Source organism: Heterodontus francisci, chromosome 20, assembly GCF_036365525.1.
Source record: "Heterodontus francisci isolate sHetFra1 chromosome 20, sHetFra1.hap1, whole genome shotgun sequence".
Lineage (NCBI taxonomy): Eukaryota > Metazoa > Chordata > Chondrichthyes > Heterodontiformes > Heterodontidae > Heterodontus > Heterodontus francisci.
The window spans coordinates 24,754,283-24,781,836 of NC_090390.1; the positions used below are offsets into that span (position 1 = coordinate 24,754,283).

The following is a 27,554-nucleotide window of genomic DNA, read 5'->3' on the forward strand; positions in this document are numbered from 1 at the left end:
GTGTCACCGCTTCTGAACGCTGCCCTCGAGGCGGCTATGGTGGGGAAGAGACTGTCGCCCACCTTCTGGAATGTGCCTTTGCAAAGCAGGTCTGGAAAGGGATGCAGTGGTTTTTGTTCAGGTTCAATCCGAGCAGCACGATTCAGCTCTACGGACCCACTAGTATCCAGTCAGCATTGCATGTTGATTGATGTAATGATCTGCCTGCTCTGCCTGCTTCCCACGGCTATTCACTATACGCACGCTAATGCCTTCACCAATATGGTGTCTGGCGCACGTGCACTATGGATGTCATTTTGGATCTCTAAGGGTACTTGTAGTGCCTAATAAACAGATGCAAGCTGTCCTAATTTCTTGCCCTTTTTTTCTGAATGTCTTTTTAGGCCATCAAAATGATACTGATCCTTTAAAAACTAAAAGTCTTTGTGTTGTAGCTGTTTGATTAGCTTTGAATGGCTTAACAGTATGGTTATTATTATATTTTGTATTTTACAGAAAAGCACTGAACTGTAACTTACTCCCCAAAGTAGTAGAAGGCTGAGGCAGATATGGCATCCAGAAGATAGATTAAAATAATAACATTAAAAAAAAAGTATTTTCTTCAAACTAAAAGTAATGGAACATTAAATATTAATTTTCAAACCAAAAATATAATTCAAACATTTATTTTTTATTAACATTTGTACAGAGAATGAGACCCAAAGTAAATACTGCCTTCGGAAAACTAACTCATACCAGCATTGTGGACATACCACATGAGGTAATGTAGCAAAGTTAGTTCTGGTACTACCAGGAGGAAGTGCATGACTGGATATTTATGTTTCAGTATTATTCTCTGCTCATGTACAGTATGCCACACCAATTTTGCATGGAAGGAAATGTTATGCACTGCCGAAAGAAAAATGTGAATGATCTTTAATAAAGTGAAAAACTGTATAAACATTCAAAATAACCTATTGCAATCTTTTTCATTTTTCAGGTCTGATGTGGTGGTCCTGTGCTTCTCAATTGCTAACCCCAACTCCCTTAACCATGTAAGAACAATGTGGTTTCCAGAAATCAAGCACTTTTGCCCACGGACACCTGTTGTCTTAGTTGGCTGTCAGTTGGACTTGCGTTATGCTGATCTTGAGGCTGTAAATCGTGCACGACGCCCCTTAGCAAGGTACTATATGACATCCATACAGTAAATAGCTTAATAAAAGGCACATGTATCTCAGTACAAATGCACATAGTGTAATTCTAATCCTGATGTAACATTCTGATACATACAAATTGTTGCAAATGCAAGTGAAATATTTTTCTGACAGAAAAATAAGATGTAGCTTTGGAACTTAACTAATAGGTCACACAGTAGACATAATACGAGCCACTTGGCCTGTGCAGGGTGGTTCGTAAGTTGACAAAGAACAGAGAATGGCACTGACTACAGACATACAAAGGAAACCAGTTTTTCCAGTGTCTCATTGAAAATACCAATTTGATAACTGCCAAGATTTATTCTGGGCACCAAATCCCCAAACGATCAACTAATGAAACCCATTAAAAAGGTGGGTGTACTGCTGCAAAGAGAGCTAGTGGAATACCTGAAGATTGTAGGAAGCACAACAACTTAGAACAAATGGGCAGGTTAAAAAAAAAAAGGTGGAGTTTATTAACAACAGACCTATTTTGAAAGACTCAGCCTGGACAAAGAGGGAAAAACTGGCCTGTGCAGAAATGAAGGTGCCCCAACAATTGCATCCCTTAGAACGAGGAGCTGCCCCACTTGCCACCTCTGATTCTGGTAAGTTTTTTTTTCTTTTTTTTTAATAGTTCTGCCTCTATCACCACATGTTGTTTCAGCTATTACTAATACACATTGTATAACATGAATCCTAATAATATATGATGCTAGTTAATAAATGTCTGTTCATCATTCAACTAGTTATTGAGTATTTTCTTTTTTGTTCCTTTCATTTTGCATATAGTCCATCAAGAACAAAACAAAACATTGTTTGACATTTCTGATGTGAATCATCCATGTTTCATCTCTGAGCTGAAGCAACATCAAGCCATTGTGATGTAGAAGCTGGTCTCTGCCCAACACAAGATTACTGTTGTAGCTAAGAAAAGCTTCAAAGCAGAAGGTGTACAACAAAATCCTTGGAATAAGACTCAGAAAGAGGCATCCTCCATAAGGCCATAAAAGATAAAAGGGATTCGTCTACCACAGGCCACAGATGAAGTCCCTGTGTACAACTTTCCCTTCACCCATGCAAGGTTCACTTTACAGGGGATTTATGAGCCTCATATGTCACGGGGTAATATTCTTTTGGAATCATTGTGCATCATGTTTTCAACCAAGTGCATAGTGATACAAGAATGTAAAGAACTGGAAAAGACCATCGTAGTCCTTCAAACCAGTCCCAGTCTATGATATTTTTTGATCTATTTCCCCTCAGTTACTTTCACCATAAAACTTTCCAGCACCACCTTAAGTTTAATACTACCTCTTCTGATGTTTGCCCTTCAGGCTGTCACACAAAGCTTAATATAGGCCATGGAGACCCTTCTAGCTAATCTTTCTATAGAAGTCTAGTTTTCCCCCATCAAAGGTATTCAACTGCCTCTTTAATGATTGCAGATTTTGTCTCCATTACCCAACTGGGAAGTCCTCATTCCAGATATTGCACTGAAGTATTTCCTGATCTCAGTCCTGGATTTGCCTTTTACCTATTCTATAGTCATGCATTAACTATAGTAGTGCTTCAGATTTTCCTATCTGTTCTACTTAATATCATACACCTCCCTGGATTTCCCTTTTATCTGACTCTTCTCGTGGCTGAAAAGTCCAAACTTTTCTAGGCTATTCTTATAACTCAGTGTTCTAATGCTAGGGATCAGTCTTGTGGCAAATCTCTATATCTCATCCAGAGTATAGATGCTTCTCTTATTCCTTGGTGGTCAGAATTGAATGCAGGACTCCAGAGCAATGTACATGTTCAGCATGGTGACCTCAAACTCATATTTTACTGATTTGCTGCTTTAACCTGGCCACCTATTAGCTTCAATAATTCTTATTTTGCAATGTGTGGACCATTAAGGGTAATTTTATGATGTTTGTACTGCCAGCGGGGAACTTGGCTTGCGCATCGGAAATTACGCCATGTACTAAGTGCAATTTTCCAGTGCGTACCCAAATTTCCAACATATATTCCTGGCAGCTAAGTCTCCTGGTTGGGAGTATAAAGTCAGAAGATTCTCTCAAGTGTTGAGTCTACCGTCACTCCAAGATTCCTTTCAAGCTCTTCCCTAATTAGGTCAACACCATTAACTGAATAGCATGCCTCCCATTCTTTGTTGCAATGAGTAATATCTTGCAAATAAAAACAAAATATGCTACCAATATAACAGATTTGACAGTATCTGAGGAAAAATAGATGGATTACTGTTTCAGGCATAGATTCTTTAGCAGAATTGGAAACTAGAAGACAAGTAAGCACCTTTATCAGACAACAAAATGAAGAGGCGGGGAGAGAATGACAGAGTGAAAGTTAATGGGTTTAATGACTTGCAAAGAGAGTTTTATAAAAAAAAACTAAAAAAAAATTCTTGGATGATGTAGGTTCTCTCAATCAGGCAGTAAAAAGGGATTAAATAGACAAAGATTGAATGAGGATAGCAAAGTCAATTGGTGAAATGACATGGGAAAGATGAGCACAAAGAAAAACACTAAAATCGAAATGAATTAAGTGAAGGAGATTGGCAAGTGGATGGGAGCTGCTGAGTGAAGAGAAGGAATTGTATTCCACTTGGTTGAAAAGATCAGTGAGCACAGCAGGGATTTTATCACCATCTTCTTAATAGTCACAACATTTTTGCAGTCACTTAACACTACAATCTGTGTTCTTGGTCCAGGAGTTACCTTCTAGAGATCTGTAAGCTATAAATCCTACTCGGCTCAAGCATATTCTGGACATTATATTTGAGGGCTGCTTCCCTGTTGTGTGTGCCAGTAGCACCAATGAGACGAACTGGAGAAAGAATTGGAGGTGCAGGCCTGAGGTCTATTTTGAATCTAATGTGTGGCATTTTCTTTTCCTGCTGAATGTGCTGAAGACATTGAGCACCTACTCTAAAATGCCTGACTAGCCCATTTAAAATGGGTATTGAAGAGAAGCACAGGTCAGCTGTTTGGATGAATGAGTGCCATTAGTACCTTTGCAAATTAATTTTCCTGCATTAATTAGTTTATATCGTGTTTTTGTATAGCTTAGATGTACAGGTTTGCCTTTAGACCTACATTTCGCCTTTTTTCAGTTTTTGGTGGGGTGGGTCATATTTTGCATCAGTTGCATGTTTAGTTTAGTTTAGATATACAGCACTGAAACAGGCCCTTCGGCCCACCGAGTCTGTGCCGACCAACAACCACCCATTTATACTAATCCTACATTAATCCCATATTCCCTACCACATCCCCACCATTCTCCTACCACCTACCTACACTAGGGGCAAATTACAATGGCCAATTTACCTATCAACCTGCAAGTCTTTGGCTGTGGGAGGAAACCAGAGCACCCGGCGGAGACCCATGTGGTCACAGGGAGAATTTGCAAACTCCGCACAGGCAATACCCAAAACTGAAACTGGGTCGCTGGAGCTGTGAGGCTGCGGTGCTAACCACTGCGCCGCCCACAGCTTTAAAGCTTTAGCTCCTGTTTCATTGCCCATTAAACTATAAAATCTTTCTTCCTCTTTCGTTCTTGTTTTCCTATTGGGCATTTATCTGAAACTATCTTGTCCAACTGCAATGAATTTGGATTACTCGCCTGCGGGACAGGGAATTGTGCTCTTTGGGAGAGACTTGCAAACTGCTTAAAACATCCCCATTTTTTGAAGAGGGCAAATATGACGACAATGGCACACCTGCAGCAAACACCCACCACAGCACTGTAGCAAAATCCTAATCAAAAGCAGCAGCCTTTAAGCTTGGGAGATTGGCACTCGATCAGCACGTACCCCTCATATAACTACGAAAGAGAAAGAATTTGCCAAGAAATCCCATGGAAAGAACATACTGGAGAAACTTTCATGCTGCACTTAATGCCAACATGAATGTTGGCAACTCTAATTTAAGTTGGATATCCCTTGGATATTTTGAAGGAGGGTATGAGGAGGAATAAGAAGGAGATGCATTAATGCCTAAAATGGACTGCCTGCACCCATCTTTGCATAACCTCCCATGTATACAGACCAAGATGCAGCTAGTTGAGTTGTTAGATGAAATCTACCTTTACCACTGACACTTCATAGAAGCAAGTCACTTAAATTATACCATCAGCACCTTAATCACAACCTACAAATAAGTCCCAAGACAAGTAAGACTCTGGTCGAAGATGTTATGGTAAACTTTTATGCTGCTGGGTCATTTCAAGCAACAGCAAATATCTCAAATAGCAGTTTATTAATACCACTTTGGGCAGCTCACTGATCAGGTTGGAGCTGTACCGGAAGTAAACCATTGAGGGGGAAGGAGGCAATTGTGGGGGGCCCACTGAGCACCTAGCAGTGCGTGGGAAGATTTCGGTAGGGATAGGGGCAGCATTCATATTTTTTGAGAGCATTTCAGAGTGGCCCACAGAAGTCTCTTTAAGGACTGCTGGTTCAACTGCTCTACCAGATGGTACACAAAAGTTGTTTGGGTTCCTAGAAACAGCGTGGGACCCACATTGAAGGCTTCCCGCCTGTTTGGAATCAAGTGGCAAGTGCGCATTGTATTTTTTAAAAACATTTCTGCCTACTGCTCTGTTTTTCAGTGTGAACAGGATATAGAACGATGAAAGCATCCTCAATTGTGTGTTGATGCTACTGCAGTGTAGGTATGCCTGTATGTTAGTGAATGAATGTGCAAGAAGGAAGAGGAAGGTACTAGCTTTAAACTTGGGAGACCCCTGACCTCCGACTCCAAAATTTGGAGGGCAGGCAACTCGTAGTAAGCTATTGGGCGGTATTTGGGATGGCCAGCTGTGTCCTAGCTTTCACTCCCATCCACTGTTGATCCTACCTACTATGTGCTACCTTTTCCTATAAACCGATACACAATGTATGCACCCTGAAATTTGGAAGAGCAGAGGGAACAAAATGCCCAGCCAATGTGCCATATTTAATGAATTATACAGGAGGTGAGGAGCTTCTGTTCATAGCATGTTTGGATGTTTTAGCTTGTAAGATTTACATGTAAGGTTAGAAGCCTTTTTCCTGTGCCAGCAACAAAGTCTGTGGTGCTCCAATGGGATGCGCATGTGTCATAGAGCTGAAAAATTGCTTGACTGCTTTGCATGTTGCCTTTGTAAAACTTGATTGCAAATGAACTCTTGTTGACATTCATTCACATACTCAAAAATGGACAAACTGTAGTTACTCTCAACAAGACAATCTTTGCAAGTCCAGAAAACTGCTCATCTGCTCCCACAATCTATGGAAGAGAGTAGGAATAAACGGGTCATTCTCAGGATGGCAGGCTGTTACTAGCGGGGTACTGCAAGGATCATTGCTGGGGTCACAGCTGTTCACAATCTGTATAAATGATTTGGATATGGGGACCAAATGTACTATTTTCAAATTTGCTGATGACACAAAACTAGGTGGGAATGTAAGTTGTAAGGAGGATGCAAAGAAGCTTCAAGGGGACTTGGACAGGCTAAGTGAATGGGCAAGAACATGGCAGATGGAATATGGGGTCAGAGGCTCAGCTCAGGGTCAAATAGGGATAGCAGTGTTGTGAACAGACTTGTTCAGCCTTAGACAGTGACCAGGGAGAGGGATAGAATCTGTGGCTAGGGAACAGAATTTGTGGTTTGACCAACGAAAATAGCTTTGATCATCCTAATATTTAATTAGAGAAAATTTTCTACTCATCCAATACTGGATGTCAGATAAGCAGCGTGACAAATGAGGGGCTGTGGAGGGATTGAGAGAGATGTTTTTGGATGATGCTGGCGAGGGTTGCATGTGGATGAGAAATTAAGTTAAGATACTTGTCTATAAATTCTTTCGTGGTCTTGCTCCAATCTTGCCCCAAGCTGTTCCATCCCTTTTACCCCTCCTAAACACTCCATTTCCCTGAATCCAGCTTGTTATTCATTCCTCCTCTCTCCCCACAATTGCCAGCAAAATCTTCAGCCACATTTGTCTTAATCCCTGGAACTCGCTTCCTCAATCTTTCTCCATTTTTAAAAAATCTGCAAACCTCAATAATCAAGCATTCCATCAGCTCTAATTTTTCTCTTCCTGGTTTGATGTCCATTTTTCACATTTCCTACACTTATCTATGAAGCACTTTGGGACATTCCTTATTTGAAGTGTCACGTTTGGCTCAGTGATAGACTCTTGTTTCTGGGTCAGAAAGTTGTTGGTTTAGGCCATGAGAGGGAGGGAGCTGGAAGAATAGAGGAGGCGATCTGAATCGAAGGAGCTGAAAGGGACAGGGTTGAATACATGGGGTGATTGGAAGGAGTAGAGGGCAATATCAAGGGACTCCTTGGAAAGGTTAGAGGTAGAGAAACCTCCCTTCAGTGATGTTGGCTGTGGCTCACTGGTAGTGTTCTTGCCTATGAATCAGAGGTTGTTGGTTTAGGTCCTGCTCCAGAGATTGGAACACACAATCTTAGTGCAGTACTGAAGGAGTGCTATATTGTTGGGAGTTGCTATCCTTTGGATGAAATGTTCGATGGATGCACTGAGTTCCCTCTCGGGTAAAGTTGAAGGTTAGGAAAATCAGGCCGTCTATCTGGAGCTGTGTATTTTCCACCACTGCCAGAAGTGAAAATCGTCTGATTAGGAAATAGGCAGTGCAACAAAGGGTTTGGAGGATCCCACGCTACTGCCTTAATGTATGTCTGCTTTTTCTTTGAGAATGTATCAAGCTCATTCAAAGGTCAATTGGAATCCTTTCAGGCAGGCAGTTAAGATGTTTAACCATTTCTATTAATGGTCACCTTCTGGTGACTTGATTGCTTTTGCCAGCTGACCAGAATAGAAGTTATTCTTAATGTTATTTAGAATCTCTGAGCAAAATACTCCTTCATCCTTCCAGAGATTACTAAGCCAATTATCAACTTAAAAAACAAATTACTATATCTTTTCTTTCTTTTGGGCCTCCTTATCTCGAGAGACAATGGATACGCGCCTGGAGGTGGTCAGTGGTTTGTGAAGCAGCGCCTGGAGTGGCTATAAAGGCCAATTCTGGAGTGACAGGCTCTTCCACAGGTGCTGCAGAGAAATTTGTTTGTTGGGGCTGTTGCACAGTTGGCTCTCCCCTTGCGCCTCTGTCTTTTTTCCTGCCAACTACTAAGTCTCTTCGACTCGCCACAATTTAGCCCTGTCTTTATGGCTGCCCGCCAGCTCTGGCGAATGCTGGCAACTGACTCCCACGACTTGTGATCAATGTCACACGATTTCATGTCGCGTTTGCAGACGTCTTTATAACGGAGACATGGACGGCCGGTGGGTCTGATACCAGTGGCGAGCTCGCTGTACAATGTGTCTTTGGGGATCCTGCCATCTTCCATGCGGCTCACATGGCCAAGCCATCTCAAGCGCCGCTGACTCAGTAGTGTGTATAAGCTGGGGGTGTTGGCCGCTTCAAGGACTTCTGTGTTGGAGATATAGTCCTGCCACCTGATGCCAAGTATTCTCCGAAGGCAGCGAAGATGGAATGAATTGAGACGTCGCTCTTGGCTGGCATACGTTGTCCAGGCCTCGCTGCCGTAGAGCAAGGTACTGAGGACACAGGCCTGATACACTCGGACTTTTGTGTTCCGTGTCAGTGCGCCATTTTCCCACACTCTCTTGGCCAGTCTGGACATAGCAGTGGAAGCCTTACCCATGCGCTTGTTGATTTCTGCATCTAGAGACAGGTTACTGGTGATAGTTGAGCCTAGGTAGGTGAACTCTTGAACCACTTCCAGAGCGTGGTCGCCAATATTGATGGATGGAGCATTTCTGACATCCTGCCCCATGATGTTCGTTTTCTTGAGGCTGATGGTTAGGCCAAATTCATTGCAGGCAGACGCAAACCTGTCGATGAGACTCTGCAGGCATTCTTCAGTGTGAGATGTTAAAGCAGCATCGTCAGCAAAGAGGAGTTCTCTGATGAGGACTTTCCGTACTTTGGACTTCGCTCTTAGACGGGCAAGGTTGAACAACCTGCCCCCTGATCTTGTGTGGAGGAAAATTCCTTCTTCAGAGGATTTGAACGCATGTGAAAGCAGCAGGGAGAAGAAAATCCCAAAAAGTGTGGGTGCGAGAACACAGCCCTGTTTCACACCACTCAGGATAGGAAAGGGCTCTGATGAGGAGCCACCATGTTGAATTGTGCCTTTCATATTGTCATGGAATGAGGTGATGATACTTAGTAGCTTTGGTGGAATTACTATATCCTGACTGCCTTACAACCTGCGTGCTGTCATGTAACAACTGACCTTAGCAAACCTGGATGTTATCTGGGTAGTTACACGTTTGGCTGCTTTCTGGTCACAAAGTCAAAAGAATTCCCTTAAAGTTACAGCTAACCAAAACCAATTTTTCATTTGAATTTCTCTATCCATCTGAAGTCATATAAAAATATATATGGGGACTGGCTTGTGTCTTTATACTGCACCATTTTTCAGATTGAATGGTGCTGTAGCGAGACGAAAATTGCAAAATTAAAACCTCATCGACATCCCACTATTTTTGCTTCTGCTGCAATATTGGAGGGGGCCTTGAAATAGGTGTCCAGTGCTCCCGACAGAAATAGGCAAGAGCCTCAACAATTATGGTGCCTAAACAGTGCAAGCCTCACCTACTTGCACTGAATGGAATAGGGCCAAACCAGTGTCCCTTAAAGGGATTGCTGAAAGCTGCTCAACCAAGGCCAAAAAAATGTTTGTGGTGGATCTTTGGGATACAGGAGAAGCATGAGTGTGTATTTGTTCACATTTCCAGTGTAGGTTACTCAGATGCCTCAACTTGGCTGAGGAAGCTGAGATCAGCCTTTTAGAATCACTGAGGAGAGTGGTTAGGAGAAATTTCCTTAAACTCAATCATTAACTTGTTTAAGACCGGTCAGATAATTTAGTGACAGATGTATGATTCTGTGATATCTGCATCCCTTCTGAGAGGAGCTGCTAGGAAAACTGTATATTGTTATACTGCCAGTTTTTTATACCAGCTGATGTGAGGCCTATGCTGGTGAGATTCCACTTGTCCTCTTTACTGTATCAGGATGTCACAATTCAGATCTCCATAAGTCAGATGTTGATGTGCCTGATTCTGCACTGAGATATCTCTGTTGATAAATCCTCTTTTTTGTGTTATATCTGTAATTAAATAAATAAAATGTGCATTTGTGGCAGTCTTATTTCCACAGTATTACTGTTTATCTATTTCTTTGTACTTGTGATATAAGCTACTTTATACTTAAAAGCACATTTTTCAACTTTGATTATCAGATCCTTCAACAATGGAGATCAGATTTACTGCTTTACCAGTGTTAACATGTACAATGCATTATATTACAAAAGTGTTGTATTCCAGCGAACATAAATACATATTCATTCTGTTCAGAGAAAATTAATTTTTTTTACACAGGATTGTGAGCCTGTGAGATGCCTGACCAGAGTAATATGTTTTTAACCTAAAACTTAAAAATGTATTTTTGGATATGCGTATATGTTTTAAGATTTTTGGTTATGCAGTCAATACAGCTTCATTTGACTTCCACAGTTTCTAATCCAAACATGTTACCTCTTGTCATAACACTTTTCTCTGTTTGTAATGAGTCTTTGTCCTTTGTCTCTTTTTTTTCCCCAAGTTTACTTACAAATTATACTTTAGTCTCCAATGTTATGATACAATCTGAAATGTGTTTTGAAGAGATTTTGGAATCATTTGTCCCACCTACACTTCTTTATCTTGTGATTTCCCTTCACTTAAATATTAATGTAACGTGTTATTTCATCAATAAGTATATACTACTTGTTATAAACACATAAATCCACAAATATACTTTGCAAAATATGCTCTTTCCATTATGTAATAGTACCTGCATCATTTGTTATAACATTGTATCATTCAACAAGAGACCAGACTTTGTGTTTTACTACTATAAAAAATGTATAGTGCATTATATTACAAATGTAGTGTTGCATTCCAGAGAACATAACTACTTTCTAATTCCATCCAAGGAGAAGGAGAAACTTTTTGTTGCATAGGGTTGTGAAGCTGTGATATGTGGAGGATAAACACCAGCACGAACAGTTGGGCTGAATGGCCTGTTTCCGTGTTGTAATTAGTGTGCAATTTTGCTTTGCAGACAATATAATTTTCACATATATTCTGACTTGGTCTAAATTGATACCCAATTGCACTGATTCTTGAGATTGAATTGAATCAGCTAAATTGGTAAATTCTGTGACTGTAAGAAATAGCTCTTTCATCCAATTTAACATGAATGGACTGTCAGCTGAAACCTAATTCTCTGCCAAATTTCATTCCTGGTAGAAACAGATTTTTGAAAAAAAAATCTGATACCTTTTTCCATTGTGCTTCCTTGCAAGCACAAAGTTATTTCTGGGCTCTTGCATCAGTCTTCTGCTGATTTCGTAGTGCATACAGCACGAGACAAGACCAGATGAAATCATTTCTTAGTGTGGGCATGGCACTGGGACTATTATTATTCACATTTCAGAGCAGATTTTGGCTGATCCAGGCACAGCTCTGACTAAAGGTATTTTCTGTTTATATTTGATCTATGAGGTTTGTCAGTGCTAGATAATGACACACCGTTATGGCACAGTCAGTCTTCCAGTGACCACCAATGCAGAATGACTTCCAAACAAAGCTATATATTTTTTAGAAGATCTTTAACTTGTCTGACACCTTGTAACTCTCACACTGTGAAGCAGCTTTCTAATAGATTTGAGATACATTTAGCTTCATTGATGAAGTAGGTATCCACTATTATTAATAAGTTTAGATCATTGTAAAGAAAGTCTTGCAATTTACATAGCCCCTTATCATATCAGAAATGTCTCAAGCATTTGAATTATTTTGAAGTGCAGTCTGTATGTTGGCAAATGTACTATACTTGAAATAGTTTACTTTGTTGTGTTTATACCTAGACCAATAAGACCCAATGACATTTTACCTCCTGAAAAGGGCCGAGAAGTAGCCAAAGAATTTGGGATCCCGTATTATGAAACAAGTGTGTTTGATCAGTTTGGCATCAAGGATGTATTTGATAATGCTGTCAGGGGTGCACTGATTTCTAGGCGACACCTTCAGTTTTGGAAATCTCATTTAAAGAAGGTGCAGAAGCCTTTACTGCAGGCACCATTCCTGCCACCTAAACCACCGCCACCAGTAGTGAAAGTTCCAGATAATCCTGTGAGTGCTTTTAGACCTAGTCATTTGCTCGACAATCCACTATGTACTGATGTTATGTTTGTACTCCAGAACGAGGTTAAAATCTATGCCCACAAGGTGTACCTGGCTACCTCATCATCAAAATTTTATGACCTGTTTTTGTTGGATATAACTGCTGAATCTCAGACACATGGTGGGAAAATTGAGAAACCGGTGAAATTAGGCCAAGACCATTTGATGAGAACTTTGAGCCTCGACACAGATGATGACAGCAGTGAAATCGGCATCAGTTCAACGCGGTACACTCTAAGAACATCCAAGAGTGATGGCATTTTGAAAATGAACATGCACGAGGATGAATCTTCAGCAGTGAAGGGAACACAGGCAGGAAGATCACTGTCTTCATGGAGCAAGGCCTTTATTCATATTCATGAAGAAGATCTGGAGAACCCTGTAACAAAGAGGATGGGTCTTGTGACAGTGGTTAGGATGGACCATTCAATCCAACCTGGGCCTTTTGAAGCTGTATTAAGATTTCTCTACACAGGAGAGCTGGATGAAAACGAGAAAGATCTGATGAGAATTGCACAAATTGCAGAGATTTTGGAAGTTTTTGACTTGCGTATGATGGTTGAAAATATTCAAAATAAAGAAGCCTTTATGAATCAGGAGATCACAAAAGCATTTCATGTCAGGAAAGCAAACCGAATAAAGGAATGCTTAGCGAAGGGAACATTTTCTGGTAAGTTTTACAGCATCTAATTTCATTGCACACTACCTTGTAACAATTTTTAAAATTTGTAGTCTATTCCTGCTAATTTAAAATCAATTAATTCAAATCAGTATTTTTTAAGAGCATATAACAGCTTTGAACGTGACTACGTTAACTATTAATAAAAACTGGTAATCTCAGACAAACAGGTAACAAGAAACCATACAGTTTAATTTTAGAGAATCAGCTTGGAAGAAATCTAATGTAATTTGAAATTTAGCCAGCGACATTTGCATTAAGATATCCTAGTTCTTAACCTTACAAGTAACCATGGGCTCTGTGCAGTGAGGTACAACAATAAGCTGTGACTAATATTGAAAAGGTTAAAGAGTTTCAATGCCAACTTCATTGTTTCGCTCTTAGCCAGTAACAGAATGTGAAACTTTTTTTTTAATGTTTTCATTTTTCATTTTGGCCTCTTGAGCATTTCCAATTTTTAACCATTCCACCATTGGAGGCTGTGCCTTCGGTTGCCTAGGCCCCAAGTTCTGGAATTCCCTCTGCATGTCTACCTCTCTTTCCTCCTTTTAAGACACTCCTTAAAACCTATCTCTTTGACCAAGCTTTTGGTCATCTGGCCTGATATCCCCTGGTGTGGCTCAGTATCAAATTTTGTTCCATAACAATCCTCTAAAGTTTAGTTTAGTTTAGAGATACAGCACTGAAACAGGCCCTTCGGCCCACCGAGTCTGTGCCGACCAACAACCACCCATTTATAGTAATCCTACGTTAATCCCATATTCCCTATCACATCCCCACCATTCTCCTACCACCTACCTACACTAGGGGCAATTTATAATTGCCAATTGACCTATCAACCTGCAAGTCTTTGGCTGTGGGAGGAAACCAGAGCACCCGGCAGAAACCCACGCAGACACAGGGAGAACTTGCAAAATCCACACAGGCAGTACCCAGAACCGAACCTGGGTTGCTGGAGCTGTGAGGCTGCGGTGCTAACCACTGCGCCACTGTGCCTTGGGACGTTTTGTTAAGTTAAAGACACTATATAAATATGTTATTGTTTCTTCTTGTTCATTACACAAGGAATAGCAAGAACAAAAATCTTGATAATGTTCTCCATCTGATTTCTCATAAGAATTGTGATACCAGACAACACATTCACACTCCAAGCTTGGTGTTGCTGCACAGTCATTTTAAATTGACTCCAAAGTGAAGTGGAGCGAGACTGCCTCCTCCAGTCTCACTCTGTTTTGCTTTGTTCTGGTGTACGATCAGGCCTTAACTCCTGGGAGGAGAAATTTGTTTGCGTAGTGCCTCTAGGCACGAACTTGCATTGATTTCCCAGGGGAAGGCAGCACCGTGGGCCACTACCTGCATGCCTCGCATGGCTTTCTTTGATATCATTGAAGAATGCCATGTGGGCCGTACAGGTAGCGGTCCGCGGCGCTGTCTGCCCCAGTGAATCGACATAAACTACACAAAATAATTTCTCCCCTGGATCTTAACTGCAGCATCATTGCAGAGAAAACTGCTTGGCAGCAATACTACAACTATAGTGTAAATGCTCCGAGGTTTATAGCAATTGGTTTGCCATATTTGTCTCTTGTGCACAGCCTCTTCCTTGTGATAAGAGGATGTGAGCAGTGTATGACTTTATTTGGATCCAACAAAGCATTAGCAGAAACAGAACAAACCAGATGAAAATATGCCAACCGATTGACCTTTCACAAAATAAACTGTTCAGTTATCAGAGAACACCCTGCATATATGTAAAATGCTATTTTTTTTCATATTAAACATAGTGTCAGATAACAGTCATGATAATGGATAGAATGTCAAGAGGCTAATTTGTTTAAATAATTTTATTCTTGGTGCCATGTTGTCTGAGAACTAACAATCTGAAATATTTATAGCATGTACCAGATGCAGAATTCAATTATCTCCTGTCACTATTGCTTAAAAGAAAGCAATTAGTATGTGGTTACAGTGCTGTTGTACATTTAGATTTTTACAGTTACAATATTAGCAACAATTTTTTTCTACTTTTCAATGGCAGATGTAACGCTTAAATTAGAAGATGGGAGTATTAATGGCCATAAGTCTTTGTTGATTTCTAGCTGTGAGTGGATGGCAGCAATGTTTGGAGGGTCTTTTCTGGAGAGTTCAAACAAAGAGGTTGGTGCAATAAACTTCATATTCATAGAGAAAAGGTATTAGTTATGAATTGTATTGTAAATTAAGTAAAAAAATTGAAAATGTAATGTCTATGACTTGTTTCATGGCTCCCCTGGCTAATAAGATGAGCACCTGGGCAATGTAGATCGGAGAAGGTCTTGGTCTGCTGTGAGTTAGCAGATCTCTAGGGTAGTGGTGGGAATGCCTACAATTAGTTTTTGTGCCTCTGATTGTGGCTCCTTCTGTCAGTGTAAATGTGTAGCCATCAGGTGGTGGAACCTGGCTTGATTGTGATGTCTTTACATACGAACATACAAATTAGGAGCAGAAGTAGGCCATTTGGCCCCTCGAGCCTGCTCCGCCATTCAATAAGATCATGGCTGATCTGTTTGTGTTTCGAATTCCACACTCCCATCTACCCATGATAACCTTTGATTCCCTTGCCTAACAAGAATCTATCTACCTCTGCCTTAAAAATATTCAATGACCCTGCCTCCACCACCTTCTGAGGCAGAGTGTTCCAAAGTCACACAACCCTCAGAGAAAAATTTCTCCTCATCGCTCCTAAAAGGACGACCCCTGATTTTAAAACAGTGCTCTCAAGTTCCGGACTCCCCCACAAGAGGAAACATCCTTTCCACATCCACCTTGTAAGATCGTTCAGGATCTTATATACTTCAATCAAGTCTCCCCTCACTCTTCTAAACTCCAGTGCAAACAAGCCCAGTGTGTCCAACCTTTCCTCGTAAGACAACAAGCTCATTCCAGGTATCAATCTAGTAAACCTCCTCTGAACCGCCTCCAATGCATTCATATCCTTCCTTAAATAAGGAGACCAAAACTGCACACAGTATTCGAGATGTGGTCTCATCAATGCCCTGTATAACTGAAGCATAACATCCTTACTTTTATTTTCAATTCCTCTCATAATAAAGGATAGCATTTCAATAACCTGCTTTATTATTATTAGCTCTACCTGCATACTAACTTTTTGTGACTCATGCACTAGAACACCTAGATCTGCCTGCACCCTGGAATTCTGCAGTCTTTCTCCGTTTGAGTAATACTCTGCTTTTTTATTCTTCCTGCCAAAGTGAACAACTTCACGTTTTCCCACATTATACTCCATCTGTCAGATTTTTGCTCACTCACTCACTCAACCTATCTATATCGGTCTGCAACCTCCTTATGTCCTCTTCACAACATATTTTTCGACCTATCTTTGTGTCATCTGCACATTTAGCTACCATAGCATCGCTCCCCTCATCTAAGTCATTGATATACAGTTGAGTCCCCAGCACAGACCCCTGCGGGACTCCACTCATCACATCCTGCCACTCGGAAAAGGACCCATTTATGTATGCTCTCTGTTTTCTGTCAGCCAGCCAATCTACTGTCCATGCTAATATGTTACCCCCTACACCATGAACTCCTACTTTGTGCAATAACCTTTTACGTGGCACCTTTGCAGCTAAATATCTTCCCGATACTCATGGTTGGATTTTTTCCCCTTTTTTTCCATCTCTTTTTGAGAAGTATTGAGGTGCTAAAACCAATAAAAAAAAGGCCAGTATGGTCTTACTGCTGCAATACTGCCCCCAAAAACTTGCCTGCAGAAACTACTTAGCAATTTCTTTTGTTTGATTCTTGCTGTAGAATTCCTCTGAAGACTTCTCCTGACCAGTTGTAATGAATACTTGAGAAAATAAGTTCCTGAGCTGGGGGAATGGATTTCTAGATGGAGAATCCCTTCATTCTTGTGTTGAAGAGGAGGATATGGAAGTGTGTGGATTGGAGGTTCCTAGAGTGTGGTATCACAGAAGAATTTTGTTTCCTACACACCAGTACCTTCGCCTCAGGGTTTACAGACCTAGAAGGCCTGATAGATTTCAGGGCTTCAGAACGCTTCACTTCCGCCAGAGCTATTGTCAGCTGCTGGCTGAATACCTGCAGCCCACTTCTACCAGGAGAACAACATTGTCTATAGTAGGAAAAGTGAGCACAGTCTTGATTTGTTTTTTGCTGCTACTGAATCCATTCAGGCAGCCTCAGATGACTTTTGTCACATTAGTCAGCCACCAGCACACCCTTGTAATAAAGAAGGTCACTGCACTATTCAAGCAGGCGTCACAGTTTATTACCTTGTCCAGAGAACTTTGGGCACAATATAGTGAGAAGTCCACTTCAGTAGATTGGCAGGGTTCACACAAGTGCAAGGAGCAATTAACAGAGCATGTGTAGCATTGAAAGCCTCATACAACAGCCCCTTCAATTTCATTAAAAGATAGGGCTTTCATTCAGTAGGTGTCCAGGTAGTGTGTGATTCTAATCATCTTGTCATGCATATTCACAGTTTTATTTATTCATTCATGGGATGTGGGCGTCGTTGGCCAGGCCAGCATTTATTGCCCATCCCTGATTGCCCTTGAGAAGGTTGTGGTGAGCTGCCTTCTTGAACCGCTGCAGCCCATGTGGTATAGGTACACCCACAGTGCTGTTAGGAAGGGGGTTCCAGGATTTTGACCCAGCGACAGTGAAGGAACGGCGATATAGTTCCAAGTTAGGATGGTGTGTGACTTGGAGGGGAACTTGCAGGTGGTGGTGTTCCCATGCATTTGCTGCCCTTGTCCTTCTAGTTGGTAGAGGTCGTGGATTTGGAAGGTGTTGTTTAAGGAGCCTTGCTGCAGTGCATCTTACAGATGGTACACACTGCTGCCGCTGTGCTTCGGTGGTGGAGGGAGTGAATGTTTGTAGATGGGGGTGCTAATCAAGCAGGCTGCTTTGTCCTGGATGGTGTCGAGCTTCTTGAGTGTTGTTGGAGCTGCACCCATCCAGGCAAGTGGAGAGTATTCCATCACACTCCTGACTTGTGCTTTTTAGATGGCGGACAGGCTTTGGGGAGTCAGGAGGTGAGGTACTCGCCACAGGATTCCTAGCCTCTGACCTGCTCTTGTAGCCATGGTATTTATATGGCTACTCCAGTTCAGTTTCTGGTCAATGGTAGCCACTAGGATGTTGATAGTGGGGGATTCAGCGATGGTAATGCCATTGAATGTCAAGGGGAGATGGTTAGATTCTCTCGTTGGAGATGGTCATTGCCTGGCACTTGTGTGGTGCAAATGTTACTTGCCACTTATCAGCCCAAGCCTGGATATTGTCCAAGTCTTGCTGCATTTCTACATGGACTGCTTCAGTATCTGAGGAGTCACGAATGGTGCTGAACATTGTGCAATCATCAGCGAACATCCCCACTTCTGACCTTATGATTGAAGGAAGGTCATTGATGAAGGAGCTGAAGATGGTTGGGCCTAGGACATTACCCTGAGGAACTGCTGCAGTGATGTCCTGGAGCTCAGATGATTGACCTCCAACAACCACAACCATCTTCCTTTGCGCTAGGTATGACTCTAGCCAGCGGAGGGTTTTTCACCTGATTCCCATTGATCTCAGTTTTGCTAGGGCTGCTTGATGCCATACTCGGTCAAATGCTGCCTTGATGTCAAGGGCAGTCACTCTCACCTCACCACTTGAGTTCAGCTCTTTTGTCCATGTTTGAACCAAGGCTGTAATGAGGGCAGGAGCAGAGTGGCCCTGGCGGAACCCAAACTGAGCGTCACTGAGCAGGTTATTGCTAAGCAAGTGCTGCTTGATGGCACTGTTGATGACACCTTCCATCACTTTACTGATGATTGAGAGCAGGCTGATGGGGCGGTAATTGGCCGGGTTGGACTTATCCTGCTTTTTGTGTACAGGACATAACTGGGCAATTTTCCACATTGCAGGGTAGATGCCAGTGTTGTAGTTGTACTGGAACAGCTTGGCTAGGGGTGCAGCGAGTTCTGGAGCACAGGTCTTCCGTACTGTTGCTGGAATGTTGTCAGGGCCCGTGGCCTTTGCAGTATCCAGTGCCTTCAGTCGTTTCTTGATACCACATGGAGTGAATCGAATTGGCTTAAGTCTGGCATCTGTGATGCTGGGGACTTCAGGAGGAGGCCGAGATGGATCATCAACTTGGCATTTCTGGCTGAAGATTGTTGCAAATGCTTCAGCCTTATTTTTATTTAGAGATACAGCACTGAAACAGGCCTTTCAGCCCACCAAGTCGGTGCTGACCAACAACCGCCCATTTATACTAACCCTACAGTAATCCCATATTCCCTACCACCTACCTACACTAGGGGCAATTTACAATGGCCAATTTACCTATCACCTGCAAGTCTTTAGCGGTGGGAGGAAACCGGAGCACCCGGCGAAAAGCCACTCGGTCACAGGGAGAACTTGCAAACTCCGCACAGGCAGTACCCAGAATTGAACCCGGGTCTCTGGAGCTGTGAGGCTGCGGTGCTCACCACTGCCCCACTGTGCCGCCCATTTCGTACTGATGTACTGGGCTCCCCCATCATTGAGGATGGGGATATTTGTGGAGCCACCTCCTCCAGTTAGTTGTTTAATTGTCCACCACCATTCATGGCTGGATGTGGCAGGACTGCAGAGCTTGGATCTGATTCGTTGGTTATGGGATTGCTTAGCTCTGTATATTGCATGCTGCTTATGCAGTTTGACACGCAGATAATCCTCTGTTGTCGCTTCACCAGGTTGACACCACATTTTGAGGTATGCCTGGTGCTGCTCCTGGCATGCCCTCCTGCACTCTTCATTGAACCAGGGTTGGTCTCCTAGCTTGATGGTAATGGTAGAGTGGAAGATATGCCGGGCCATGAGGTTACAGATTGTGGTTGAGTACAATTCTGCTGCTGCTGATGGCCCACAGCGCCTCATGGATGCCCAGTTTTTCTTTACTAGATTTAGCACGATGGTAGTGCCACACAACATGAAGGAGGGTATCCTCAATGTGAAGGCAGGACTTCGTCACCACAAGGACTGTGCAGTGGTCACTCCTATCAATACTGTCATGGACAGATGCATCTGCGGCAGGCAGATTGGTGAGGACAAGGCCAAGTATGTTTTCCCCTCTTGTTGGTTCCCTCACCACCTGCCGCAGATCCAGTCTAGCAGATATGTCCTTTAGGAGTTGGCCAGCTTGGTCAGTCGTGGTGCTACCGAGCCACTCTTGGTGATGGACATTGAAGTCCCCCACCCAGAGTACATTCTGTGCTCTAGCCACCCTCAGTGCTTCCTCCAAGTGCTGGTCAACATGGAGGAGTACTGACTCATCAGCTGAGGGAGGGCGGGAAGTGGTAATCAGCAGGAGGTTTCCTTGTCCATGTTTGACCTGTGCCATGTGACTTCATGGGGTCCAGAGTCGATGTTGAGGACACCCAGGGCAACTGCCTCCCTACTTTATACCACAGTGCCGCCACCTCTGCTGGGTCTGTCCTGCTGGTGGCACAGGACATACCCGGGGATGGTGATGGCAGTGTCTGGGACATTGTCTGTAAGGTATGATTCCGTGAATATGACCATGTCAGGCTGTTGCTTGACTAGTCTGTGGGACAGCTGTCCCAACTTTGGCACAAGCCCCCAGATGTTAGTAAGGAGGACTTTGCAGGGTCGACAGGGCTGGGTTTGCTGTTGTCGTTTCCGGTGCCTAGGTCAATGCCAGGTGGCCATCTGGTTTCATTCCTTTTTACACAGTACACAGAAAGCTATCAGGAAGTTTCTATCATACACCAATCCACCATATCCGCCCTCATAACTTAGAACTGTGTATCAAGGTAGTTCATTGGTCCTCAGGGTTTTCCATGCAGTCAAGACTTACATTGCTAGTAAGACTCCAATAAACATATTGAGGCCCATGGGATGGTATGAATTTCAATAGAGTTGACTATAGGCATTCTGAAGTCTCATAAATCCATGGTAGTCCTACAGTACAGTGCAGCTAGAGTCATTGTGGATTGATGCATCCTGCATAATATTACACGGTGTAAAGGGTTGCTACTTCCTGAAGCTGAAGATGATGACGATGATGAAGATTAAAGAGGGCCCTCCAATCAGGAGGACTGGGCACAGGAAGGAGAGGGGGTGGAACAGGAGAGCCCTTTTCTTGCAACCAGACAAAGGAGTCAGCAACTTATAACTAAGGGCTTTTATTTGAGAAAAGAAAAGAATTTCCTCTCTCCTGTCCTTTTCCTCATGCACAATTGTCTCACAGACATGCATTGCCAAAGGTTCCTATACCTTGTCTCCATAATATAGTCTCACATGTCATCAGCCAAGCCCACTAAGGTGTAAATATCCATATAACCGCACTGGATACACCAAAGCCTATGGGCCCTGACAACATCCCAGCTGTACTACTGAAGACTTGTGCTCCAGAACTAGCTGTGCCCCTAACCAAGCTACAACAGTACAGCTACAACATTGGCACCTACCCGACAATGTAGAAAATTGCCCAGGTATGACCTGTTCACAAAAAGCAGAAGAGTTACAATCAGGCCACTTACTGCCCAATCAGTCTATTCTCAGTCATCAGCAAAAATCATAGACTACACAGAAGGAAGCTATTTGGCCGCCGTGTCTGTGCCGGTTCTCTGCAAGTTCAACTCACCTAGTCTCGCTCACTGGCCTCCTCCCCATAGCCCTGCAAACCTTTTCTATTCAGATAATTATCCAATTTTCTTTTGAAAGCAATGATTGAATCTGTCTCCACCACATTCTCAGGCAATGCATTCCGGATCCTAACTACTCGCTGCATAAAAAAGCTCTTCCTCATGCCACCGTTGCTTTTGCCAATCACCTTAAATCAGTGTCCTCTGGTTCTTGATCCTTCCATCTATGGGAACAGCTTCTCCCTATCTACTCTGTCCAGACCCCTCATGATTTTGAATATCTCTATCAAATCTCTCAACTTTCTCTTCACTAAGGAGAACAGCCCCAGCTTCTCCAATCCATCTGAACTGAAGTTCCTCAACCCTGGAACCAATCTCGTGAATCTTTTCTGCACCCTGTCTAATGCCTTTACATCCTTCCTAAAGTGTGATGCCCAGAACTGGACACAGTACTCCAATTGAGGCCAAACTAGTGTTTTATATAGGTTTATCATAACTTCCTTGCTTTTGTACTGTATGCCCCTGTTTATAAAGCGCAGGATACTGTATGCTTTATTAAACATGCTGTCAACCTGCCCTGCCACCTTCAATAATTTGTGCACACATACCCCCAGGTGTCTCTGCTCATGCACCCGCTTTAGAATTTTAGCTGTGATTTAAAATATTTATTTAAAATAATGGAAGGTATTGACAGTACTATCAGGTGGCACTTATTCGGCAGTAATCTGCTCACTGATGCTCAGTTTGTGTTCCACTAAGTCCACTCATTACAGCCTTGGTCCAAACATGGACAAAAGAGCTGAATTCTAGAGGTGAAGTGAGAGTGACTGCACTTGACATTAAGGCAGCATCTAACTGTGTAGCATCAAGGGGAAAACCCTTCAGTAGTTGGAGTCATACCTTGCATCAAGGAAGATGGTTATGGTTGTTGGAGGCCAATTATCACAGCCCCAGGACATCGCTGCAGGAATTCCTCAGGGCAGTGTCCTAGGCCCAACCATCTTCAGCTGCTTCATCAATGGCCTTCCCTCCATCATAAGGTCAGAAGTGGAGATGTTCACAGATGACTACTAAGCGTTCAGTACCATTCGCAACTCCTCAGATACTGAAGCAGTTCGTGCCTGCATGCAGCAAGAGCTAGACAACATCCAGGATTGGCCTGATATGTGGCAAGTAACATTCATGCCAAGTGCCAAGCAATGACCATCTCCGGCGAGAGAATCAAACCATCTCCCCTTGACATTCAACAGCATTACCATCGCTGTATCCCCCACTATCAACATCCTGGGGGTTCTTCCCATTGACCACAAACTGAACTGGAACAACCATTTAAATCCTGTGGTTACAACAGCAGGTCAGAGGCTGGGAATTCTGTGGCAAGTAACTCACCTCCTGACTCCCAAAGCCCGTCTGTCATCTACAAGGCACAAGTCAGGAGTGTGATGGAATACTCTCCACTTGCCTGGATGAGTTCAGCTCCAACAACACTCAAGTATCTCGACACCATCTAGGACAAAGCAGCCCACTTGATTGTACCCCATCCACCACTATAAACATTCAATCCCTTCACCACCGGCGCACAGTGGCAGCAGTGTGCATCATCTGCAAGATGCACTGCAGCAACTCTCCAAGGATCATTCGACAGCAACTTCCAAACCTGCGACCTCTACACCAGATGAGCCAGGACAGCAGATGCATGGGAACCTGCAAGTTCCCCTCGAAGTTACACACAATCCCGTCATGGAACTATATCACCGTTCCTTCACCTATCGCTGGGCCAAAATCCTGGAACCCCCTCCCTAACAGCACTGTGGGGAAATCTCTACTAGTTACAAGTCAAGAAGACGGCTCACTACCACTTTCTCATGTGAAATTAGGGATGCTTATTAAATACTGGCTTTGCCAGTGACGCTCACATCGCATGAATGAATAAATAAAATGACCAAAGTCTATGGGCTGAAGATGGATGGGGCCTGAAAGTACTGGCACTGGCCAGCTTGCAGTTTTCCTACGCTGGCTATGTTCACCATAGTGGGGGGAGGGTGGGATTGCGATCCGGCCAGATCCCCCATTAAGGCCAGTTAAGGTGTTTGTAGAGTTCATTTAAGAGCTTGTTAACATGGGTGTTGAGTGTTTCACGGAGCCTACACGTGATGTCTGGGGCACACCAGATGAAGGGAGGTGGGTACAGAGTGGGGAACCAGTATTGGTTACCCCAGACAGTTATCCCAGTCCATTAAATGGCACAGAGAGGACTTGGCCATTGACAAACGGGTCCACCTGGTGCTGAAGATGTGCCAGGAAGAGTGGGCAGCAAGCACTCGGGCAGTGCAGGGGGTTGTCACCCTCCTGGCATCGTGATGGTAGAAGAACAGGGGGCAAGGCAGCCAAGGACATTTGAGCAACTAGCAAGGAAAGCAGCAGCTGGCAATGGGGGCATGTCTGTCAGACGTTGGGCCCAGTGGCAAGAAGGGCATAGCCCTGGGCATCAGGAGGGCAGGGAAGAGGGACGAGGGGCAGGAAGAACATAGGGGTCATTCCCCCAGGTATCTAATGCCCTAGATGCCAGAGCTGAACAATACATTAATTTCATGACAGATAAGCCCTCGCAGCCACAGAGGGCATTGGGTTTCGCTGCCCTCGCTGGATTGCCCCAGATGCTGGGCATCAATTGCAACCATGTGGCCATCAAGACACCCAGTGACCAGCCAGTCACATTCATCAACAGGAAGGGCCTCTATTCCCTCAATATTCAGCTGGTTTGCGACCACAACAAGAGCTTTCTCCATGTGTGCCCTTGCTTTCCTGGCAGCTGCTATGACTGCTTCATTCTCCAGCAGTCCAGGCTGCCACAGATCTTGACTCCACCCCCACCAAAGTTTGTGGATGGATCCTAGGGGACAATGGTTATTCCTTGAACAGGTGGCTACTCTCCACTCTACAAGAGCCCCAGTCAGAGGCACAGAGGGGATGCGACCACAGCCATCTGCTCACCAAGGCAACCACTGGGCTTCTGAGGATGCAGTGTCAGTACTTGGACCAGTGGGGTGGCACCCTCTAATACACTCCTGTAAGGGTCTCGGTCATTGTGGTGGTCTGCTGGGCCCTCCATGGCCCTCTAGAGAGGTGTGGACCTTGTAGAGACTGTGAGGCCCTAGAACCAGATGGCTCATTGGAGGAGGAGGAGCAGGAGGGGGAGGATGCAGAACACAGAGGTGCCCAGGCTACACAAGGAGGTGGCTGGGCACGACGCAGGGTGCGAAGATCTTGTCAGGATGCCATGAACGTTGGGGATAATTTGATTCGGGAACGATTCAACCGAGCCCCTCTGACCAGGATGAACAGCAAGGTATGGAAGTCAGTCTGAGGTACCAACACATCTAATCAAGATGCAGCTTGAAACATCTAAAGTCTGACTGCCATTGAAGCGCACACATCTGCCCAGAGGCTTATCCCTCACTGTGGAGGAACCCTTGATCTCCTTCACCATCTCATAAACACTTTTCTTGTCAAACCTACAATAAAAGGGGACTCCGATGTTTGGCTTGAAATGTCATTGTTTTACATAGTGATAAGAAAGGGAAATAGTGCATAGAGACAGTGAGAAGGACCCCAGTGATCCAGTCAGTGCTCCACATGATGCATTGGCCTCCGCACTCTGCCTGCTATGCAGTGCTCAAGTTGTGGCTTGGAGGAGGTGGAGGCAGCCTGCTCGTGTCTCTGCTTGTGGCTGAGAAGCATGTGGTGGTTGTCCTCCTCGTGAAGGTGCCCATAGGGGCATTTCCTGAGGCTGCTGAACCTGCATCATTACAGGGGCAGTCTCCATTACTTGGCCCTGCTGTACAGAGGCTTTTTAAAAATTCTTTTATGGGATGTGAGCATCATTGGTAAGGCCAGCATTTATTGCCTTTGAAAAGATGGGAGTGAGCTGCCTTCTTGAACTTCTGCAGCCCATCTGGTGTAGGTACACCCACAAGGCTGTTAGGGAGGGAGTTCCAGGTTTTTGACCCAGCAACAGTGAAGGAACAGCAATATAGATCTAAGTCAGGATGATGTGTGACTTGGAGGGGAACTTGCAGATGGTGGTGTTCCCATGGGTCTGCTGTCCTTGTCCTTCTAGAGGTCACGGTTTTGGAAGGTGCTGTTGAAGGAGGCTTGATGAGTTGCTGCAGCGCATCTTGTAGATGGTACACACTGCTGCCACTGTGTGTCGGTGGGGGAGGGAGTGAATGTTGAAGGTGGTGGATAAGGTGCTGATCAAGCGGGCTGCTTTGTCCTGGATCATGTCACGCTTCTTAAGCGTTGGAGCTGCACCCATCCAGGCAAATGACTTGTGCCTTGTAGATGGTGGACAGGCTTTGGGAAGTCAGGAGGTGAGCTACTCACTGCACAGAGGCCACTATCAGAGGAGCCAAGGAGGCGGAGGATGTGAAGGTGCCCTCATTCTTCTCCGTGATAGCCTCAGTCCTTGGCACCGGATGCCTGGAGGGGAGCACCAGATCCACTGACAGGTCCAGGCAGCACTGTGTGGCATGCATCCTGTGGACGTCAGTGCACATTTCCTGCATACACTCCCAAGTGCTGCAGCATATGGTTCTCCACAAGATTGGTCACTTTTTCAATGAAGGAGCTCATATGCGCACAACCCTGAGCCGTTGTGGCACGCATAAACTGGATGGGCTCCTCTATCCTCTGACCTTGACCCTGCACTATGTCAGGGAACTCGAGTATATGGAAGCACATCTGTTGCTGCTGTTCTAAGTAGAGCTTCCTTTCTTGTGACTCCTGAGGCCGTACATCTGTGCCCAGCTGAGGGGGACTGCCAACATTTGCCTCTAGCACCTCTTCCTGCCCACTAGTGCTATGCTGCCCTCCCAGTGTCACATTCTAACTGCGTGCAATGACCCACGAAGGTGCTGGTGGAGGGTGTGCTTGTAAGGTGTAACGGTGCCTCTTCTGTTTCTTACTGCTGCTCTTGGGCTGCTACTTGAGAGGGTGTCCGTGGATGCACCTTCTTGATGAGCGCATTGACTCTGTATTCACCATCTCCACCACCAGTTCCCAGTTTGCCAAGGCCAACTTCCTCCCAACACAAGAAATAGGAGCAGAGGTAGACCGTATGGCCCATCGAGCCTGCTCTGCCATTCAATATGATCATGGCTGATCTTGGGCTTCAATTCCACTTTCCTGCCTGCTCACCATATCCCTTGATTCCCTGCGAGACCAAAGATCTATCTATCTCAGCCTTAAATGTATTCAACGATGGAGCATCCACAACCCCTGGGGTAGAGAATTCCAAAGATTCACAACCCTTTGAGTGTAGTAATTTCTCATCTCAGTCCTGAATGATCAGCCCCTTATTCTGAGACTCTGCCCCCGCGTTCTAGATTCCCCGACCAGCGGAAACAATCTCTCAGCTTCTGATCTATCCAGATCTTTCAGAATCTTGTATGTCTCAAATAGATCGCCTCTCATTCTTCTAAACTCCAGAGAATATAGGCCTGATTTACTCAACGCCTCATCATAGGACAACCCCCTCATCCCAGGGACCAATTTAGTAAATCTTCGTTGCACCGCTTCCAATGCAAGTATATCCTTTCTTAAATGTGGAGACCAAAACTATACACCGTATTCTAGGTCCGGTCTCACCAAGCCCTGTACAATTTTAGTAAGATTTTTCTATTCCTGTACTCCAGTCCCCTTGCAGTAAAGGCCAACATGCCATTTGCCTGCTGCACCTACATGTT

At 44.1% G+C, this 27,554-nt stretch overlaps 1 protein-coding gene across 6 annotated transcripts in view; it reads left to right on the forward strand.

The window, feature by feature from the left end:
* The window catches only part of rhobtb1 (Rho related BTB domain containing 1), a 120,410-nt gene that overhangs the window by 78,447 nt on the left and 14,409 nt on the right, over nt 1–27,554 (forward strand). For 5 of the 6 annotated variants that reach the window (XM_068052447.1, XM_068052446.1, XM_068052445.1 and 2 more), the window contains 3 exons: nt 980–1,165; nt 12,147–13,132; nt 15,180–15,298. In XM_068052447.1, the coding sequence (XP_067908548.1) occupies nt 980–1,165; nt 12,147–13,132; nt 15,180–15,298 (1,291 nt within the window). The remainder of the gene's footprint in view (nt 1–979; nt 1,166–12,146; nt 13,133–15,179; nt 15,299–27,554) is intronic. The other variant, XM_068052451.1, reaches the window with a different exon arrangement.